The 22,918-nt window shown below is 34.5% G+C and overlaps 2 protein-coding genes, 1 long non-coding RNA gene and 3 pseudogenes across 4 annotated transcripts; 5 read left to right on the forward strand and 1 right to left on the reverse strand.

Moving 5' to 3' along the window:
* Positions 1-248: 248 nt before the first annotated feature.
* LOC147920626 (uncharacterized) lies at positions 249-1,968 on the reverse strand. Its single transcript, XR_015590397.1, has 4 exons — positions 1,247-1,968; positions 806-870; positions 619-720; positions 249-466 (listed from the first exon to the last, which is right to left on the reverse strand). It is a non-coding gene; the product is annotated as an uncharacterized LOC147920626 (long non-coding RNA).
* Positions 1,969-3,416: 1,448 nt separating this feature from the next.
* LOC104767906 (uncharacterized) lies at positions 3,417-5,081 on the forward strand (annotated as a pseudogene).
* Positions 5,082-5,644: 563 nt separating this feature from the next.
* LOC147920627 (uncharacterized) lies at positions 5,645-6,877 on the forward strand (annotated as a pseudogene).
* Positions 6,878-8,237: 1,360 nt separating this feature from the next.
* Positions 8,238-9,785, forward strand: LOC147920628 (uncharacterized; annotated as a pseudogene).
* Positions 9,786-14,727: 4,942 nt separating this feature from the next.
* LOC104766549 (uncharacterized) lies at positions 14,728-15,786 on the forward strand. Its single transcript, XM_087502960.1, has 2 exons — positions 14,728-14,942; positions 15,273-15,786. The coding sequence occupies exons 1-2, from the start codon at positions 14,861-14,863 to the stop codon at positions 15,623-15,625; spliced, it is 435 nt and encodes a 144-aa protein (XP_087359086.1). The 5' UTR covers positions 14,728-14,860; the 3' UTR covers positions 15,626-15,786.
* An 894-nt stretch (positions 15,787-16,680) lies between these two features.
* Positions 16,681-22,911, forward strand: LOC104766551 (glycine-rich protein 3 short isoform). 2 transcript variants are annotated; one of them, XM_087502961.1, is made up of 3 exons: positions 16,681-17,119; positions 17,494-22,000; positions 22,395-22,911. In XM_087502961.1, exons 2-3 carry the CDS (start codon positions 21,913-21,915, stop codon positions 22,682-22,684), a joined length of 378 nt encoding a protein of 125 aa, XP_087359087.1. In that variant the 5' UTR covers positions 16,681-17,119; positions 17,494-21,912; the 3' UTR covers positions 22,685-22,911. The 2 variants fall into 2 exon arrangements, with proteins under 2 accessions (XP_087359087.1, XP_087359088.1); XM_087502962.1 differs by lacking the exon at positions 16,681-17,119 and having other exon boundaries at positions 21,803-22,000; positions 22,395-22,460; positions 22,545-22,911.
* Positions 22,912-22,918: the final 7 nt, after the last annotated feature.

The raw sequence follows: 22,918 nt of genomic DNA on the forward strand, positions 1-22,918 counted from the left end.
TATAGCACTAATCGAATGCTATAATACATTTTATGGTAACACCAAATTAGTGTTATTTTTTTTGCTATATAAATTTTATAATTTGTATATTTGAATCCTATTCTGCAGAATTTATTTAATTGGATATATATATACTTTTTTTTTTATAAACTCACCAACATACATAAAATTATTATTATGTTAACCAAAAGAAGTCTTACATAACATAAAGTCTTACATAACAATCTTAATTAAAATAAACTAACATGTCTTGTGTTTACAAGAAAAGAGAAGCTTCCCTATCTCCAGAACTTGGTGCACACAAGAAGAAACGAAACAAAGTTCAGCATTTCCAAAGCAGTAACACTAGTGATAGATAAAAATGTTTTAACTTTCACCAGAGCTGTTTGTCTTTTGTTGAGTCCCTCGAGGATAAAAGAGAATGCCCCAAAAGTGAGACAACTCTGTAGAAGAGTTTTTGGAGCACCTGCAACACAGACCATAAAAGTACTGGTTAGCTCTCTTCTATGTCAGGACTAAAAGTACTTATATGATGCTGAAATGCTTGCAGGATCAGTCTATTTAAGAGACCCAATGCTATATTAGAAAATACGATGAGAATGATGGATTTTGGGTTACCGGGGAAACTAAGAGTAAGACCAGTGCAACATCCATCAACTCCAACATTAATGGCTGCAAAACAAGAACAAAACTATGGACTCCAGATAAAACAGCAAAAGTCTTGAACAAAAAGAAAGCAATCAATGCTCAGTTTCGTGGAAGAGCCATATAAGCAAAAAGCGTAAAGATGAGAGTGAGTGTGTACCTTTGCAGACTGCCCTGCATCTGCAAATGATCCTTTAAAGCCTTTCTTCTTGAACAATCCTGAACCTGAACACCCCAAATCCAACATATCTCTATCTCGTGAGATAATTATTTGTAACAATTCAATCATCATAATACTTCAAAAGCTTACAGAAACCACTCTTATCACATTTGACACTCTTCAACAAAAAGTAAACTAACTTAATTGTAAAAACAAAATCAAACTTGAGGAATATATATAATCCTCTAAGATTGTTACAGTAATTCTAAAACACTTACTGATTGCTCAAAACCTAATCCAGGAATATTGAAATCAAATCACATAAAGAAACTCAATCTTTTTTCCCAATAATTCTGAATTCACTATCATCAGGGAGTAAACGCAAACAGCAGAGTAAATAAAAAAACAGGCATAGAGGAGGAGATGAAAGAAGAAGAGCACCGTATCCAAAAAAGCTGATTCTCTTATATCTCCAAACTAATTAAATCAACCAAAAATCCAAATTTTAGATCTTTATCTCTAAAAAGGCTCTTGGTCTTGTAGTTCTGCCTGCACACAAAGTTTGGCAAGAGAGAGAGACTAAGATATCACAAATCGATTTTATAGTTAGGGTTTATGACAGTAAAGTCTCAATTAGCCACCGTCGCTGGAACACCAATACGGTGATAGTGTCAGAATTAGCCAAACACCATTGTTCTCAAAGAGATAGAAACAAAGCTAAAAGCTTTCACCTTTCACACACAATTAAAGCGACCTAGAAGGCAACAATTTAAGACAAAGACTTAACGAGAGAGAAGAACACCAACATGTTAAGAGACCCACAAATCTGAATCCACCAAAAATTAAAAAAAAATATTCAACAAAGCTGAAAGATGTGACGCCATATCTGGGACAATTGTAGAGATCTTAGTAATCTCTACCAACTACCTCAAGTGCAGATCTGTGGCTGGTCTCGTCTTGTTGTCGGTGCCTCGAGGGTAACACAAAAGGGCAAAAAGCGACAATATTGTAAATCAAATCTAGGGTTTAGTGTAATCATCGCGAAGATTTTGAAGAGGAAAAAAAAAATCTGAATCTGAAGATAGCGAAGAGGTATTGGAGGAGAGGAGAAGAACTGAAGAACGATAGAAAACAAATGAGAGAAATTAGGTTTTAATTGGTAATAACTAATAAGTGATTTTTTTTCTTCTAGGTTTTAAGTGTTTTGGCGGTACAAAGTGAATTATTTTGGCTAAGTATTGGCGGATAAAACAATTTTAGATTCCCACCTAGAGATTTTCTATCTTAGCGTTTAGTAAACGCTATAGTATAATAACCAATATTATAAACAATCTTTAATAGCAGTTGAGGAAATCGAACTATTATCATGTGCTATCAACAAGCATTCATAGCATCAGATAGATATTCGTACCATGAGAAAAAGAATGATGAAGGAAAACGCCTATTTGGTAAAAGCAATCGTCGCCTGCAGAACCCAGATTTTTGACCCGGTTTGCAAACCCACGATCGTGAACCGGAGGTGATGATCACGACAAATGGTGAACCGGAGGTCACAATCAATTCATATATCATCGTCGATATTCATTAGTGACAAATAATCGTCGTCGTCCGACGACAAAGAGACAGAGAGTCGATGGAACAAAAAGACGCGAACCAAACTTTTTCCCCCTACTAATACATTTTTTTATAACCAACATCCATTTGACACGTAAGTGTGTCTAACGAATTCTAAGACATCCAAAGTTGGAACCGGGTTTATGCTTTTATTGATTTGTTGATTATTTATGTGGACACTTTAAACATAGACCACCTCATAAACACCCCATTGGAGGTGGTCTTAGTCACTCATGGATGAATAAAGAATATGTTCGCATGAGCCTCCCTCAGGATCTCCTGCCTCAACTCTTCATCCTTGCGCACACAAATCCGACCATTCACAAGTATGGTACCATTGACAGAGACCTCATACTCCGAACCAACAACTCTAGAGACATTCACCAGGACCACATCCTTCTCCTGAGCCAACTGTACCCTGCTCAGAAGATTTACTCTATCAGCCACCTCCAAAACCGATGGTTCCCGAGAAATAGCACACAACCTCAATGCACTAATCTCTCCTACCAAAGTCTCTATACCTTGCTGCTGCCCACTTTCGACTCAGAGCGTCAGCAACAAGGTTAGCCTTACCAGGGTGGTAGGCTATATCCAGATCATAATCCGTCACTAGCTCCATCCATCGCCTCTGCCTCAAATTCAGCTCAGGATGAGTGAATATATACTTCATGTTTTTATGATCTGTAAACACCTGTACCTTCGCACCATACAGATAAGATCTCCAAATCTTTATTATATATTTCCTAAACTCAATTCTATATAGATTTTGTTTAATATATTTTCAAAATGAATTAATGAAAAATACACTTTTAAATGCTTTGTTAGATTTTAAATCTATAAAAACCGATTTAAAGTGCAGTATCCATGTTAATAAATAAGGTTGTAATATATGTTTTAAGTTGAAAAATAATAAAACTAATAATCTTATTGTTCAGTAAATAATACTATTGTCTATGCTACTTAAATATCATAGTGGTTATTAAAACACTCATATATCATGGAGTCTCCATATATTCATTACATTATACATGTTAGTTAATTATATAACAATTGAACATTTTCATTATGTTTCATATCATCTTTATTTTATTTCCCTAACTAATATATATATATATATATATATGTATATTTATATGTTTTAAAGAATTCTTATTAACAATAAAATTATCAATACCTTATTAAATTTATAGTAACCGATGACTTTCATTATATGTATATATATCGTCTAAGCGTCGAAGAAACGCAAATCCTTCCAGACAAACAAGTTCAAATCAGCCAACCGAAAATTCAACTCCTCCAACGGAAACAACAGTATGGGTAAATTTTCTTTAGCTTGTTTCTTTAAAAATTTAAAATAATAATTATATTTGATATAATATGTGACATTGTATTTGCGGAATTTGTAGAGCAAAGAAAAGTATAAATGGTCGTACATTCAGGAAAAAACATTAATTCAATTGTTCGACGAAGCAATTCTAATAAATAATTATACTCTTAAGAGTCCTACTGCTATCGGTAGAGAGTATATGGTAGAAAAATTTAACCAAGCATTCAACATGAATATAATTTATGGATTCTTCAAAAACAAACTTGATGAATTCAAAAAACGTTACAAGAAGTGGAAGGTTCTTACACATAAAACCGGAATCACGGTTGATCATGATACATCCATGATATATACATCTGACTCATGGTGGAAGGATCAAGGGTTTGTAAGTATAAATAATTCTTCTAATCATCAATATATGTTTTAAATTTTGGTATCACGAATCTAAATAATTGAAATTTATAGGGATACAAAGTAACAAAAAGCTTGAACCGAAAACCACGTCAATTTTGGGATGCGATGCAACGATGTTTCATGTTACATGATGTTCAATCAAAATCTCAACACTCTGCTCGAGAAAGAAGAGAACAGTTGATGAACGAGCATGCAAATGATGAAGAGGATCATGATGATTCAGACAGCGATAGTGGTGACATTCCACCACAAATTACTGTGACTCAAGACGAATAAGAAGAAGTGTATCATGTTACCATTGATGATGATGACACGAACCAAAATTCTGCTCGTAGAGGCCAACAACGAGGGAGCCTTTGCAGTCAACTACTAGACGTGGGAGTAATTCACAAAGATCTGGAGGAAGCTCACGAGTTTCTACAGACAGTGGTTCACGAGAAACTCGTAGGTGACAATCTTTTAAGACAACAATACAAGACACCATTGCTGGCTATAGAGAATTCCAACGACAAAGCTTTCAACAACTTCGTCTTGGTGGTTTTGACCAAGATGATTACCAAGAATTTAAAAAGGCAGAAGCTATATTTATTGATCTTGACCTTCCCAAACATACTAAGATTATATTGGGCCTGCATTAATGAACTTAAGGAGCTAGTACTTTGACGTAAATATTTCATTGACATAGCCTTAAGCACCGACGAAGATAAGCTACAATTGTTTGAAGCGATGACTATTGTTTCGCGGAACAACCAAGATGTACCAAAACAGTTAGGTGTAGGACATTCATTTGGGAGTCTACATTCAGGAGGTTTATCATCCAACATTACATCTTTTGTGGGTAATAATTTAGGAGCGCAAAATTCACCTGGTTTTTGGGGACCTAATTATCAACAATGGGGAACACCACCAAATGTTTCATAGTAGGGCACACCGCAAAATGCTCCACAGTGGGGAACACCGCAAAATGCTCCACAGTTACGCACACCGCCAAATGCTCCACAGTGGGGCACAATGCCAAATGCTCCACAGTGGGGCACACCGCCAAACATTCAACCATGGCAACAATCACAAAAATTTCAACAAGGCGGATCATCAGGAACGACTCCGGTAAATGTTCAGTAGGAATTTTCACTTGGTGACCAAGATGAAAATATGAGGAATACTCAACAAGAAACTTCACCTATCATTCAACAAACATCATCATATGGTCTCGGTTTCACAAACTATTTTGAAAGTGGACAAATGCCACAAACACCTAGACCAGGAGGTCTTTTCAATAATTGGGGAACTTCTCAAGGACCAAATGAAAGTAATCAAAGTGATGTAGGAGATGGAGATTAATTTGTCGTAATTTCGTTATCTCAAATTATTTTTTTAGTATCATTTATGTTAAAATTTTATTTTAAATTTAATGTAATTTGTTCTTTTAAAATAATATATGTTTAATGACATGTAGTTTGTAATGAATTTTAGACATTTCGTATATGTCAATTGCGATCACAAGGCCTCAACAATCTCAATTATAAAGAGAGAATTGAACAGTGGAATTCAGAAAATGAACAATTTGAAGAATTAGTAATTCAACCAGCTTTGACTTATTATGATCGATATTTTCAAAAGGCACCAGCGCAAACCAATGGAGGTATGGGATGGAGGAATATTTGGCGTCGAATACAACAAGATGATGTTGCTTGTCTTCACCTATGAATATCACTTCCATGTTTCACGGCATTGTGTAATATGTTGCAAACAAAATATGGTCTACAACCAACATTGAATATAGGGATTGAAGAGAGTGTGGCTATGTTTCTACGGATATGTGGGCACAATGAAGTTCAAAGGGATGTTAGTTTTAAGATTTGGCCGAAATCAAGAGACTGTACAAAGACAATTGAGGGAAATTCTTAAGGCAACAGAGTTATTGGCATGTGATTATATTAGAACTCCAACAAGACAAGAGCTTTATCGCATTCATGAAATACTTCAAGTAGACTGGAGATATTGGCCATATTTTAGTGGATTCGTTGGAGCTATGAATGGGACTCATGTGTGCGTCAAAGTAAAGCCTAAGTTGCAAGGAATGTATTGGAATTGACACGATAATGCATCATTGAACATCATGGAAATATGTGATTTAAATATGTTATTCACATATATTTGGAATGGATCAGCAGGTTCATGCCACGATAAAACTATTATCCAAATGGCCCAACAAAGTGATTTTGGATTTCCTTTGCCTCCATTAAAAAAATATTATCTCGTTGGTTCTGGATATCCAAATAAACAAGGATTTCTCGCTCCTTATAGATCATCACGAAATAGTGTGGTGAGATATCATATGTCTCAATTCTATTCTGGTCCCCCTTCTAGGAATAAACATGAATTGTTCAACTAATGTCATGCATCTTTACGGTCTGTTATCGAGAGAACTTTTGGAGTTTGGAAGAAAAAGTGGAGGATTCTTTCTGATTTTCCAAGATATAACGTTAAAAAAAAAACTGGTTATGGCTACAGTAGGATTACATAATTTCATCAGAATTTCAAATTTTTCTGATGCAGATTTCACAGACGTAATGAGTGAGACAAATATAAACAACATAAATTTTGGGCATGATATAGATGATATGGATGCAGCAGAGATAGCAGATGGAGAACATATGACACAAATAAGAGACAATATTTCAAATATGTTATGGGAAAATGAAAGTACTCGATAATCAATCTTTTAATGTGTTGTACGTTTTATGATTGAAATCTTGAATCGATATGAGAAATTTTATATGTTAAAAATTTGAACTTTTCTTTTTGAACTATTTAGATATTTAAGCTTCAAATATATATAATAATATTTATTTATTAATATATATATACTATAAAATTAGTAAAATAATATAAAATCTGCACTTTAAACAGTTTTTTCACCAATCAAACATAATTTTGTTCCGCTTATTATGCATAAACTGCAGTTGTCCTGCAAATATTTTTTCCTTGCAAATACCGCAGTTGAACCGTACCACACTGTAAAACCGCTTGTCCCGCACGGTCAATTACGATGTCACCATTCGGACCCTTAATCTCACTGAAATGGAGAAGAACGTAGCACATCTTGCTGTCATTCAAAATATGGCTGCCTTGGATCCTTATGTAGAGTAAATTCTGTTTATTTGATATATGTTTTTGTCATTTGCATTGTACATATATCAAGCTGATTATTTCATTTTGCATTTCTGTTTTGCAAGTGCACCTGCAACATCTACAAGATATAAATCAATGTGGTTCAAAATACTTAGCATGCATACATGATGCATCAATGTTATGGACTATGCATGCTAAGTATTTTGCATCTTGGTTAAAAGAACATGCAAGTAATTTCCAAAATCTTATGTATTGATGAGTGTGGTTTAGCTGTCTATATGACTGACTCTTATTGTTTCTTAATTTGGTAGATACATATGGCTTCAAATAATCATAAATATATAACTAAATGGCTGGCATATGGTCCAAGGTGTACTGCAAGGTCTGACATTGGTTATATAGTGAATGGGCAACGTTTTCACACAAGCTCACTTCAAAGACAAAATCAGAATAATGGGTTTTATTATGAGGCAACGACTATGTGTAGGTCTAGTGCTAAAATACTTCCCAAGTAGTTGATCTGGCATCCTACTATGGGAGAGTAATTGACATAATATTTGTGGATTATAATGTGTTCTATGTTCCTATATTCCGGTGTCAATGGGCAGTAGAGGTAACAGAGTTAAGATTGAAGATGAGTTCACACTTGTTAACTTGAATCAAATTCAAGTAAGCTTTTGAGGGATCTATATATACTAGCTTCTCAGGCAAAGCAAAAATGATGGTACACCAGTTAATACGAATGCCGCAGAAAAGATTGGAAGTTCCAAATATGTGGCTGAATGATTTTGTTTCCTCGCATTGTCTGACACTGTATTTTGTCTTACTCAGAAAAAGGCAGCTGAGCTGGTTGGAATTGATGGTTCAACAAGTACAACAAATCCAGATGTAGATCATCTCTCCCAGCTTTTGGGACCTAGCAATCCTGGTATGCTGAGGGCAATGGGTAGAGGCATAAGTAAGATCAAATTAGCTTGTTACCAAATTAAGAACAAATGTATGGCTGACATGCAAGAGAAGCAAGTTCAGTTAGTAAAGTAGGTCAATTAGTTGCAAAATAAAATTATGGATTTAAATAAGCAGGTTAGTTACTTTGACAATTCTCAAAGTATTCATTAACCAGTTAAGTTATTAAATGGAATTTGAAATTGCCTTCTTAAATGATTTTAAATTACAGGGACTAGAGCCTGAAATTGGTGAAAACTCAGCTCCAAGAGTAAGTGATTCCTTATTCTTATTAAATATGATCAGTTATTCTTTATTCTTATTTAAATTTCTAACTTATGTTTATTTTCTACTTCACAATTTGTAGAGTGTAAACAAAAAATCACATCGTAGGTGTGTGTTGGTTGATTGGTCTGATACTAATGAAAACATTGCGGAGGGGCGTATTCTTTCTTCTGATCCTCATGACATAGTGAATGACTCTCGTCTAGGCCCTATGGATCTGAAAGTGTTGATTGAATCTGCTACGAAACCAGATGTATTCCTCTGGAGACCTGCAACTAAAATGTTTACTATTGAGGAAGCTGTTGGACAGATGATTGCATGCCGTGTAGCAAAATGTGTTCTTTTGAATAAAGAGGTCAAAATAGAAGACATTGCACCTAGGGTAAAATTTATTGTCTTTTACTATAAATTTGTCAGTATCATGATAAATATTCTTATTAGAATTGTGTTTTTGTGAATGTGTATAACAGGGCCTAAATGGAAGTTCCCTGAACAAATATCAACTACTGGATTTGTCTACGGATGAAGTGATTGTTGCTGAGGGTCGTTGGCACACAGAAGAACCATCTGCATTAGTTAATGGTCTTCCTATTGGGCCAAAAGCTATTAAAGTATTCGTGGATTCAGTATGTCAACCTGACACGTTTATATGGAGGCCTAAAATGGACACGGCATACCTGGAGGACTGTTTGATGACTTGTGTAGCATGGCCTGCCCATAAAGTTTTTCGTTAGAATGATCAAAGTTCTCCTATACAGAATTCTGCATCAACTAATATACCATCAGGTTCTACATCAGCAGCAGGGGCAAAATCTGCAGCAACATGTTCTAAATCACCTATTGAGGATGCAATAGGTCCAAGCTCTCCAATTAAGAAAACTCTACCGCATTCGCAGTCTCTTTGCCAGGAATCTCAGGTAAATATTTTGGATATGTTATGAAGTTGTTTCTGTCAAGTCATATGATAGTTGGTTGGTTTATATTGTAAACATTGCAGCGTATCAATGAAGTTGTCTCAAAGGAAAATAAGAAGTGCAGATTGATGGATATTACCGGACAGAAGCTAGTTGTTGTTGAAGGACGATGGACAACAAACGATCCAGACCAAAAGGGTCACTTTGTTTGTTTGGGTTCTAATGCAGTTAAAGTGTGGGTAGATATTGTCAAGGTAAGCGATGCAGCAGTTTGGAGGCCATCAGAAGAAAAGATGCCCTTCGCACAATCATTGCATGGCCAGAGGACAAGGTGATTATGTCTTAAATTAACCATGAGGTTTATTGTCTCCTACTTCAAACTTACATTCTTTCGTATGGATTTGCTTTTTATCTTCAGACTTGTCTTCTTTCTTATGGGTTTAAAACTTGTCTCCAGACTTCTCTTCTTTCTTATGGATTTAAAACTTGTCTTCAGGCTTGTCTTATGTATTATGTATTATGTTGGATTGTGCATTATCAAATGGTGAATTAGGGGATTTAATAATACAAGATTCGGGTCAATTTCAAGATAATAAGAAACCAGTGTCCTGAAAACATTTATAATCGCATCTAAAATCCTGTTATATTAGAATCATTCATCTATTGTAGCAGTCATAATGAGTGATCACATAATTGGAAAAAAAAGCCGCTATAACATAATATATTATAGCATAAACATATTGCTAACAAAAACTAAATTAAATCGTTTAACTAACGCTATGGTAGAATCACCTAACATAGCGTGTATAATGACTTATAACATTATTTTAAAAAATTAGAAAAGCGGGATAACAGAGCATTTCTCTACTGCTATGGTATAAGACTATACCATAGCATACGAATTCTGTGCTATCATATGTGTTGTACCTACAATAGCAATGGCCTGACATAGCGTTTGTGAAAAAGCTATGAATTACATATTATAGCATTTCTCTAATGCTAACAATGTACATATTTCTTGTAGTGAATAATAGAGAGAAACATCAAAACCGGTCGACCAGAGAAAAGAAACCAATCAATACATAGAGACATCCTAATCGGCTAGACAAAGCAACAGCGAGAATAGACAAAGACATCCTAATCGGCTACAAAATTGTAATAATTTAGAGATTTTAGAAAATTAGTTGTAGATTCATGAACAGAAAGATGAGAGTGGCTTGACAAATAAGTATAAGTTTGAGTAAGAACAATTTCTGGACATAATTGAGATTACACAAGAAACTAGATTATAGTTTTCAATGTTGTTCGATTTCAACTGTCGAGAGAAGAAGACGATTTTTTTTTGGTCAAAAAGAAGAGGATTAAAACCAAGACCCTGATCTTAAACCATCAATTTTTAATCAAAAATTAATAGGCTTTAACGTCCAATATAATTTAAATTAATTAATAACCCATTTAAAAAATAATTAATTGACTGTAAAGTCTAATTCGATTTAAATCAATTAAATACCCGTTAAAAAAAATTGTAAACTGATTTTATTAATTGATTTTACATTAAATCGGTCGGTTGACCACTACTTAAGGATTAGGCGCCTGATTAATCGGCTAGTTACCCGATTTTTAAAACTGAGGTCCATACTCTGGATAGTAAATAAAACTACAATCACTTGAGAAAAAAGATGATAGCTATCTTTCTCTTACGAGTCAGCATCGTTCAGCCGTAGTTATTGACCTATCGTTTTTGAAAATTTTGGCTCGAAAACTGACAATCAATTGACGTGAGATTAATTCTAACACTTGTATGGTCTACGTTTCAGGAGATCTTAGATGAGTCTATTAATCACACATAGCCATGAGGCACCTCACCATTAGGCATTAATTAAATGTTAATGAACATTTCCATTTCTAATCACATCATCCCAACCTGAACACACCCGAGACTCCTCATGCATTATCTACCATTGACAAATCTGTCCTTTATCACAACAATACAAATAATGTAATCTGTTATCTAAACGGTTTTCTACAGAAGTATAGTTTTTTTCTAAAAGAATCTTTGAGATGACCACTTTTGAAATATGGTAACAGAAGAAGAAAATTTATAATTCTGTAGTAGATTTTTTAACCCCTATAGATCTTCTTTACCTTTCTTTCACCTTTATTGACATAAAATATGAGAAATTTCTACATAATGTTTGTAATACGGGGCCACTCATATTTGTCTCTTTCTTCACTAGCGAAACAAATACTGTCATTTCTTCTCTTCTCTCTCTTTTTCTGTTTCTTTGTACTACATATATCCTCTAAATGAGTTAATTTGGACGGTGGCATATAGTGATTTTTTTTCTTCTTTTCTTTTTGGCAAATAAAAATTTTACGGTAAGTAAAACTTTCTAGTTGTTATGTCACTGTTAACGTAACAATCGCGCATTAAAGAAGGGTTAATGAAAGGGAATTTCAAAAAGTATTTTCCGAACAGTTCAAATCGTGGTTCTTGAAATAACAGTTTAATGCGCGATTGTTACGTTAACAGTGACATAACAACTAGAAAGTTTTACTTAACGTAACCGTAAAATCGTGGTTCTTGAAATAACAGTTTAAACAGTTTAATACGAAGAACAGCCAAAATAACCGTAAAATCGAACATCAAATAGTGGAATGACGGGAAAAAAATATATAAATGTACGCATAAATTCTGCATGGTAAATCGGAAACTAATAAGAAATGAAAAATCTCTTTCTTAATTTATTTAGCAAATCTTAATGATTACAAAAACTTTTTAACTAGCTTAGGAACAAATTCGAGTTTTCTCTGAGATTAATCAAGCCTAGTGTTCTTCCTGTGAAATTGTGGATCATTTTTTTGTCAAAGATTTTCTAATTTATGTGAAGTCGTAGTATGTTCTTAACTTGGCTTGCTTCATTTTCTTGAGTGATTTTTTTTTTTTTTTTGCCTTTTTTGGATTTTAAGTTTATCCTTTTTAGATTTAAATTTATCTTTCTTTTTCTTCTTGTAGGATGATGATGAGCTGATTAGGCTGATCTCCCCAATTATTCCATTTTCTTATATGTATTTCTGGTTTAGGTTGAATTAACTAAACTCGATCTTTCTCCTACACAACAAAATAAACTGATCAAATATAAAAGATAACAGTGAATAATGAATATATAATGAGTGAAATTCAACAATGTAACAGAGCAAAATGCATTTGGTACCATGTAATCAATCGAGCCGAAGATATGAAGAAGAAGATAGTCAAAATTTTCTCTATTGCTGATCGAATACTAAACATCCATCATATGCTACAAGAAACTCCCTACGCGCCAAGGAGTTGTTACGTGGTTTTAATTAGTGGTTAACATTGAACTAATAGTGCACATATTTGAGTGAAGTACAAATCATTTTATGATTATTTGGAAAAAAATGACACCGTATGATTTAAAACCACGTTGCTCAGGTTAAAAAGTTGCCGAAAGTCTTTTCGCCCGGTTTCTAACTCTTGTTTATGATTCATATGGATATGAGCTTACCATATTACCAGTCTCAAACTTTTAAAAATGTACATTGGATGACCCTAGATCTCTCTATGCAATCTGCTATGTTTTGTGGGACATGTATTAATGATAGTTCGGAGCTACTAAAAGTGATGAAAAGTTTTACGAAATTTAAAGAACAAGAGGCATAGCATAATTGGAAAAATAATTTTATACCAGAATTGTCCTAAAAATTTATAAAATAATTGTTTTAACTAATTACTGTGATATAAAAAGTTATACAATCATAGTTAAAACTAATAAAATAAATGAATTCTATGCTAAAAAATTTCAACATCATTCAAATTAAGATTGTGCACCATATAAATATATTTAACAGAAAAAATCTAAGGTTCTTGAAGTGTAATAGTTACTGAAAAATATATGTATATTACAGTATAAAAACAGATCAAACATTTGTAACAAGTTATAGACATACTAAAAGGATACAAAAAACAGTAAATACCAAAATTAATTATACGGTAAAATTATTTTATAAAATTAATATATAACATATTTATTGATTTATGCATATATAATAAAATAGTAAAATAAAAAATACTAAAATATGAGTAAATGCGGTACTTTTTAAAAATCAAATTTCAAATTCTGGGTGCCTTTTTCCAATCATACTTAGTATATTAGAACAAAAAAATAAAAAAATAATAATAAAATGATGCGATGCAATTAAGGATTTTCTATGTTTATTACAGTTATAAGTGAAAATGTGTATAGATGGGAGGACCCCACCTTCCAATCTATTTTTAAAATTAAGAAAAATGGTTAAAACATCTCCATTGGTGATAAAAGTGCAGTGTTTTTAGTTAGATTAAAAATTTTAAAATGTCGGACACTAATAGAAAAATGATATGTAAGATAGAAAATTTCTAAAGAAATGTCTTTAGTATCTTCTCCAAAATGCTCTTCTCTCACTCTGCGAAAGTGTCTTAAATTTATATTAAAAGATTATTAAAGATATTCAGTGTATATAACCAATGGAGTAGTCTAATAGTACTTGAAATATAAAAAAATATGGAACAAAGTATTACGAATTTACGATAGCTGTGTGAGATACCGTGTTAAAAAAAAATAGTTAAGAAATTGACGTCCAAATAAATTGTACCTAGCAAGGATGGCAACTACATGTCTATACTCAATAACTTTGATAAGACTCATCTCCTCTACGGATGTATGAAGCCTACTTTACGTTTAGGTACCTCGCTCGGATTAGTTGGATAGATAGTTTGATAACAATCAGGCGCCTGCATTAACTATAGGTATAGCCAAGCAAATTTCCCAATAAAGTCTCCATTATTTGTCATGATGAATATATAGCCAAGCAAAATTATTGAGACTTTTAGAGTAAGTCCTTCGTAGTTACTACGTATTGCTCCTCTATAGTCTACTTAACTCACTATAGTTACTCATTTTCACTGAATAGATTTGTCTGTCGGCAAAGGTTTGAAGGGATATATTTAACAAGTATCAATAGAGACAACACTGTGGACGACTTTTCTGCCCTCATGATAATAAATAATCCATTAATAAAGGAATTCTAAAAAAACTGCAAGGCTACATGTGTTATGTGTACGAACGAATGCGCTGTACTTAACAAGTTTGTAGAAATATCTAAAAGACTAGTGGAGTAAGCCGTTTACGGAGTTCCAAATTTATTCCAAGAACGGACCATAAAGGGACCCGACACATGAAACACGTATACATATTTTGATTCTTATCTCCTTAACACTTTGTTTTTATTGTAGCATTTATTTGACTTTTCTCATTCCCCCCCTTCTCCTTTTCTATAAATAGAGGGCATGCAGCGTAGCATTTTACTCATCACTTGGTTTAACATACTAAGAGAGTTATAAGAAGTTGAAAAGAAAAAATGGCTTCCAAGGCTTTGATTCTGTTTGGTCTCTTTGCAATTATTCTCGTTGTCTCCGAAGTGTCTGCGGCAACGCAGCCAGGTACGTAAATTCTTTTAACACATTTCAGTCTATACTTCTTCCTTTGGAAGCTATATAACCTAAAAAATAAAATAAAAAAATATTATGTTTATGAGGCTAATAGAACTCTCTGTCTCATCTTATTATTTGTGCTTACTAGAATCACAACATACTTCACTTAATTATTTTGTGGGTTTCTGGTATATTTTATACAAATTTTATATAGAACGTATAGTCCGAATTTAAATGCATATTTGAAGAAGGAGCACTTCCGAATTAAAATGCATATTTGAAGTTAAACATAAAATGCACATTTGCACGTGCTAACCATTTTTGCTGAAACATTCCCAGAGAGTGAGGAAACTGTGCACCCTGATGGTTATGGTGGTGGCTACAACAGAGGAGGAGGAGGAGGATACAACAGAGGAGGAGGCGGAGGAGGATACAACAGAGGAGGAGGAGGAGGAGGATACAACAGAGGAGGAGGAGGAGGATACAACAGAGGAGGAGGAGGAGGATACAACAGAGGAGGAGGAGGATACAACGGAGGAGGAGGATACAACAGAGGAGGAGGAGGATACAACGGAGGAGGAGGATACAACAGAGGAGGAGGAGGAGGCCACGGAGGATACAACGGAGGAGGACACAACGGAGGAGGAGGAGGAGGAGGAGGCCACGGGGTCAACGGAGAAGGAAAAAACTAATATAATGACCAACATGCAGGAATGCATCTATAGATACGCTTATGTGTGTGTGTAACAATAAGTAAATCATGGCGAATGTGTAATGAAAAAGCTTAAGAATGTAATGTCTCTGTGTTTAAGTGTAACCTTCGCTATTTGCATAAATAAATCGTTTGAAGTTATTTCTTTCGTTTTTTGTGAAAGAGAGTTTTTGTTTAATAATTATTCATACTCTTAGGGTTGGAGACAAAAAAAGTAGATGGTAAACAAGGCTGGGGCTGGCCAATAAATTGCTTTTTTTAATGCGCAAGATCATAAATTCTAAGGTTTGATAACTGGTTGTAAGATATATTATATATATACTTAGAGAATACATAACTTATGTTCTTGCAGTAAAAAGTGTGAACCAATTTGCAAAACCAGCTTACTGAATTTGTGTATGAGATATTATTCTGCTTAGTACAAATATGCAAACAATCATAATTATAAGTATATATGTGTTTCACAATTATAACTATAGCTGCCAAAAAATATAATAATAAAATGATATATGCATACCAAATTAATGATGGCATGCAATATAATGTACTGTATTAACAGCACTATAATTTTTAATTTGAAAAAAATGTAGAGATACAGAATAAATTGTGATAAATATACTACTTATAAATTCAATATATAAAAAAACATATAATAAATAGTGTAATTTTTCAGCCACAAAATTTTATGAAATCATTGGATAATATAAATTCAATATACAAGTTCACTTGCACATTCCAACTTTAAGGGGTTCTATTTAGTAGATCGTATATATGGAAATCTTGGAATAGTAGCTACAAAAGTATTTCTTTGTTATTAAACATAGTCTCTTAGGCTTGAGTGTATATACTAGCCTCATGTAACACACAGTAAGAAAATCAGAGAATTCTAATCCTTATTGATTTTCTCCAACATATATTTTTAATTATGTTATGAATTCAACAGTTGACGAAAAAACAAATCGAGTGAAGTCAGTCCTTATAGTAGTTATATTGCTCCTTTATAATTTATGTTCGAAATCAGTGAACTGAACCGGTACAACACTAGTGGACGACATTTCTGTTCAAAAAGCAACAACAACAACAACAATATCTATGTGTGTGGATGCGCTGTGTTTGAGAAGTTGATAGAATATTTAGAAGACGGGGTTGCATTTATGGAGTTTTGAATTTTCTTAGAATGAATCCAACAACCAAAGCATAAGTGCCACGAGCCCACGACACAACCAACCCATACAAAAACTTTGACACTTCTCTTCTTATCACTTTGTTTTTATTGTGATAAAACACTGCCTTTGATCTCATTCCCTCCACCTCGATCGTTTTCTTTTAATAGAGGGAAACATTTGATCCAGTCCATAATCATAGAGTTATTAGGAAGTTAGAGAAATGCCTTCCGAGGCGTTGGTTCTGTTAAGACTCTTTGCAGTTCTTCTCGTCGTCACCGAAGTAGCTGCGGCATCCGGAAGGGAGTTGGGTATGTAAATTGTTTTGTTCCTCTTTTTATATTTCAGTCTACTTTTTACATTGCAAGCTACTTGGAAGAAGAGATATATGTTCGTGATGCAAATTTGAACTAACGTACAATTTGATAAATTTTTCTAACTTTTTATTTTTTCCTTTCAAAGTCTATATGATTTGTTCGACATGTTTAATCCTTACAATACGCATCTAGACCAAGTCAAACTATTTCGATGTTTTGTACGAATTATATAGTCGACGTAGACACCGTTTTTATAAATCTTTTAAGAAAAAAGTAGAGCTCCACATTTACATACATATGTTAAAAAGATTTTAAGAGAATGTTTTCTTAAATAACCGCCGAATTAAAATAGCGTGTTGTTTGGACAGGCACGGTCAAGCAAGAGGACGAAACAGTGCAACCTGATCAACAAAGCTACGGTGGAGGCTCTGTTCCCGGAAGAGGTTATGGAGGATGAGGAAACAACGGAGGAGGTTACAGTCGCCAGGGCTGCTGCTACAAAGGTTACCGTGGCTGCTTAAGGTGCTTTTCTTATGCTGGAGAAGCTGTTCAGACTCAGCCTGGTCACTAAATATACAATATATTAACCACCATGCGGTATGTGTTTGTATGGTTATAAACTTAATTAGAAATAAGACATCATGGTGTGTTTGTACATAAAAGGGGCAGGATAGATTTGGGAAGAGAAAATACTGGAATGAATTTTCATACAGTATTTATGTGTTTGAGTTGAGTTCTACTTAAAAAACATTATTTGGATAACGAGTTCGTCCTAGCCGCTTCTCTCTGGCACATTCCCCAAGGTTGCTCTCTCCGGCGGCGTCGATTCCGATCGGCGGCGCCGCTGGGACTTTGTTATGTTGTTCTCGTGTTCCCCTCTTCCACTTTTGCTTGTTATACATCTGGTTCTATGGTGAACGCTCTGAAGGTTCATCAAGTCTCTGTTCTGCAACTTCAGCCATGTTTCAGCTTCAATCACCACCTGTCCCATCGTCTCTTCTGGTGGTAGCTCTTTGCGAGGTGATTCTCCTGAGCTTCCAGCCGTTCAAAGTCAGATCTGAGACTTCACAACGCCCCTGTAACCTTGTCGCTCGTCCCTGCCATGCCTCCTTGAAGTCAATCTCATCATCTCTCTGCTCCTTGGATCTAGATCCCTCACCAATCGGTTTGCTGGGTTGCAGTCGGACAGGAGCTCTGTGTCGACGCTGGAGCTGTGCAGTCTCTTGACAAGGACCCGAAACCCATCCTTTGCACCACATGATTCCAGGTTTATTCCAAATCCTCCTCTGCTTTCCCGTAGCTTAATCTTGGTTCGATTCATGAAGTTAGTTGTTCGAAGACTGCAACTGGACCATAGTCGACCAGGGATGCTCTTTTGTTGCAAAGAGTATTTGAGAACCCTGCCCTTAGATTTGGATAGGGTCCCTACCTTTTCTTACCAGCTTTTGAGAAGGTCCGGCATTATGATTTTGGCCCTTTGGAGACATGGTTACCGGTACCTCTTGAATCTACCCTCTCTGTTTCAGCTGTTCTTTGAATTACCACAAACACTAGCATGCTACCTATGCTCTGAAATCAGAAACTATAGGAAGATCGGCATTATGATCTTCTCTCCAAGGAGAGAAGGTTACTGAAACCTTCCTACTCCTCTCCCCTTACCTTCCATGTGCCATGAACACTGTCAAATACAACTTAACAAAGTCCAGAAGTTTGCCCCCCTTGCCAATGTCTAGAGAGAATCGGCATTATGATCATTGCTCAAAGGAGTGTGGTTACTGAATCCTCTTCAAGCATGTCATTCCCAAACCTAACCCTCCAACCAATCTCCTTGCCACTGAGCAGATCAAGCCATCATGTCTCTCGGCTATGAAACCTCTTCAACGTCCCAATGTCATCTTGATAAGGACCATCTACCACATTGTCGCTATTTTCGCGAATGTGGCATCGGATCATCTTGAGTTAGCTTGTGATTCGGTGCTCCTATGCTCAAGTCTCCAACATCTCTGGTTTATGATTGTCGATCTATCTATCTTTACTTATGCCGTTTCTATTTGTTATCAAGCTTTGCTTTGGAAACCTCTGAACCCTTGTCACTTCGCTACTATGTTTGGTTAAATGAAAGTAAGCTATGTTTTGTTAAAAAAAAAAAAGAAAGTTGAGTTCTACTTTGTTCCGTTTGCATAATAAAATCGTATGTAGCTAGTTAACGTTATCGGTTCGTTAACCATTATGTAACAGTGATATATGTTATTATTATCAATACTCTTAGGGTTGGAGAAAACAAAAAAAATAGACGTACAAAACACAACAGATCCAACAACAAATTCAATTGATGTGTATTTAGAGTTTTAGCCTAAAAGCATGATGAACGTTGAAAACTAAAAATATTAGGTGATGATGACTTTGACAAAGCAAAAAATTATAACAGAGTAAGATATCAAAATCCATCAACACCAAAATGAGAAGGTAAAGGTTTATTCTACTAGGGATTTTATCATTTATCAAGACAAAAGTCTCAACCATGTGAGAATATTAATTGGATGAAAACCAATAGGGTTTAACTAGATAGACACCGATTTACTAGGAGTGTTTTATTAGAACAACAAATTTCTATCTTATATAGTAGGGTTTATGGGAATAAGAGTATATATTTTCCTCATTCTCTTTAAAATTTTCTGGTTTGTACTCTATACATAAAAAAACCTTGAACGTTTAATAAAATTATCTAGTATTTTGATCAAAAGAATCGAAGTGTTCTCACAAACGAACAAAGCAAGAAATATATCGATTTTCGAAGTACCTAAAAACTATTCAGATAGGAGATCCTATCTAGAGTTATATCAAATAGGTATTAGAGATACTTTCTTTCTTGGTAACAAAAAGAAAAGCTAGATGGGATCTAAAAAGAATCAAGGGCAAAACCAAGGGGGCGGGGCAAAGTAGATGCTTATATAGTCCAAGTTCATTTCGGTAGGACGTGGCTCTCTAAAACCTAATGTGGTAGGTTCAAATCAATATGGTGGTGATCCTGAAGGCCACTTAATTAAGGTTCTATTTAAGTATAAGTAATTTGGGTAATTATGAATTTACCATGACATAATTTCTAATAACAGCAAAATGGTTATTTGAAAACTAAGAATAAAATTTCTTAAAAATTTCTTTAATGCATAAGGCAACATCACATCAGGGATCAAGTTTCGTTCCCTACGAATATAAGTATTTGGTTAATGGTACAAAAAAATTATGAACTCTTTATTAAACTGTATAAGAATGGTACAAACAAGTTAACCAGCCACAGAGAAGGAACTGTATACAATCGATACAACGAGTGAATTAATAGAAAGGTAATGAGAGATCTTATCCACGGCAGCATTCCTTTCGGGATTGACATGGCCTAAGAACGAGTTTGGGAGCTTCTACATCCAATGCCAAATATCGTGTAACAAGGTCCCCAATCGACATGGCTTAAACAATTAGGTTCTTTAATTATGTGAGAAGATCATTCTTTTCAAATTTTGAATAAAATTAATGTAATATTCTTGGGATATGTTAGTCTGTTTATGACTTTTATCTATTTTTTGTTAAGTTTCAAACTTGTGTTTTAGTATTAATGTAATCATTTTTAATTCTGAAAATATTGGAAAATACAATAGCTTTTGCTAAACCTTAGGACACGTAGTATTTTATTTATTTAATTTCGTAAAAACCTATATTTTGCATCCTTTGAAGAATATTTCAGCTACCTTTCCGTTACTAAACTTAGGCATAGTGAGTTATTTCCCAAAGAGTAAAACTCCACGATTATCTATATATCCCAAAATCAGCTCATCTGCCTTAGCTAAAATAGGCATAAGGGTCATTTAACCCCTATTAATTTGGTAGAATTCAATATATGTGTGGTATTTTAAGGATTATGTTGACCGCAAAGCTAACCAAAACACATAAGAAATACCGAGACGCTATTCTATTTGGATTCATGAATAGACTTAAGAACCAATAGTAATGATGTAAAATATCCATAGTTAAGTTAATCTATCAAAATTACTGTTTTTTTTATAGATATAATTATTTCTAAAATTTGATATTTCAATTTTTACGGTAAATAATTTGTTTTGACCCCGGTAACTAAATTCTATAGCTCAGCCACTGAATACATGCATGCATATACTCAACGACCTTTCACAATGCCCACATCATCTACAGATATATCAAGCCTTCTTTACGGTTAGGTGACTTCGAGAAATATGATCTCAATCGACCTAAGTTGAAACTTTTCACTTGCACCATTGTAAAGTCGGTCCTAAGTAGCCATTCTATGCTCCACTTACTAAGTATTAATGTATATAGGTTTAAAAATATGTCGACTAAGATTGGATATACGTATCAACAACAGTAGAAGACTTTTCTGTCCAAAGAAATAACAATGATGTTACAATAATCTAATAATGAAGTTCTTGTATGTCTTTATATGTGTGAATGCGCTGGGTTTAAGAAGTTTATCGATATATCCAAAACACTTGTGGGGTTGACATTTATGGAGTTTCAAAATTATCTACAACGAATCCAACATCTAACCATAAGGAGACCCGACGCAATTAACGAGCATACATACTTAGACTTTTCTACTGTGATCAAGTACTCCCTTCTTTTTTTGTTGGCTTACTGATTAGTTAGTTTGACTTTTCTCATATCCTCTCCTCGTTTCCTATAAATAGAAGCCATGCATGGTAACATTTTATCTATCACTTGTTTTTCCATACTAAGAGAGTTTTAAGCAGTTGAAGAAAATGGCTTCCAAGGCTTTGGTTCTGTTAGGTCTCTTTGCAGTTCTTCTTGTCGTCTCAGAAGTGGCCGCCGCAGCTGAGGCACAGTCCGGTACGTAAAATGATTATATATAGATTTAAGTCTATTTAATATCTTCCTTTGGAGGCTAATTGAACCCGAACTAACGTTACATTTGATGATGTGTCCTATGAATTTCCCGTTCGAAGTCCCGACTGTTAGCTTGAAGAACAGTCAATTATTTGGAGTCACTATAGCCAAAAAAAATACGATTTTTAATCCTCACTATATGTTTATCAGACCATCTGAAACTATATCTTCAACGTATGTTTAGTGCAAATTATATCTTAGAACGTATATAATATAAGTCGTTAAAAAAGGGAAACTAAAGATTCTTATTTGTAAACATATTTTAAAAAAGTTTTAAAGAGAAAAGCTAGTTTAACCGTGCACATGCTAGATTGAAATAATGTGTTGTTTTGGACAGGCACAGTGAAGAATGAGGAAATTGTGCAGCCTGATCAATATGGTGGAGGTTACAATAACGGAGGAGGCTACAATAATGGAGGAGGAGGTTACAAAAACGGAGGAGGAGGTTACAACAATGGAGGAGGAGGTTATAACAACGGAGGAGGAGGCTACAACAGAGGAGGAGGATACAACCGCGGAGGGGGTGGGGGTTACTGCCGCCACGGCTGCTGCTACAGAGGTTACCGTGGCTGCTCAAGGTGTTGCTCGTATGCTGGAGAAGCTGTTCAGACTCAGCCCGGTCACTAAAACAAAATCATCTATTCCCCACCATGCATAATTGCATTATGTGTGTATCACTTTGAAGTAAACCATGGTGCGTTTTTAATGAAGGGCCTCAAGTATTTGAGGCAAGATAGATTAAGACGATAACTATGGGAATAAAGTTTGACAATGTAATAATGCTTGTGTGTTTGACTTGTAATATGTGCTGTTTGCGTAATAAAAATCGTTAATCGTGTGTACTTTTATGTTAATCTCTTT

Source organism: Camelina sativa, chromosome 19, assembly GCF_030686135.1.
Source record: "Camelina sativa cultivar CO46 ecotype springtype chromosome 19, ASM3068613v1".
Taxonomy (NCBI): Eukaryota; Viridiplantae; Streptophyta; class Magnoliopsida; order Brassicales; family Brassicaceae; genus Camelina; species Camelina sativa.

Bases quoted from the DNA above. Each gene is read 5' to 3' on its own strand.
- LOC104766549 (XM_087502960.1), top strand. From the start codon at position 14,861: ATGGCTTCCAAGGCTTTGATTCTGTTTGGTCTCTTTGCAATTATTCTC. The intron at 14,943-15,272 runs GTACGTAAATTC...AAACATTCCCAG, and splicing joins GTCTGCGGCAACGCAGCCAG to AGAGTGAGGAAACTGTGCAC.
- LOC104766551 (XM_087502961.1), top strand. From the start codon at position 21,913: ATGGCTTCCAAGGCTTTGGTTCTGTTAGGTCTCTTTGCAGTTCTTCTT. The intron at 22,001-22,394 runs GTACGTAAAATG...TGTTTTGGACAG, and splicing joins CGCAGCTGAGGCACAGTCCG to GCACAGTGAAGAATGAGGAA.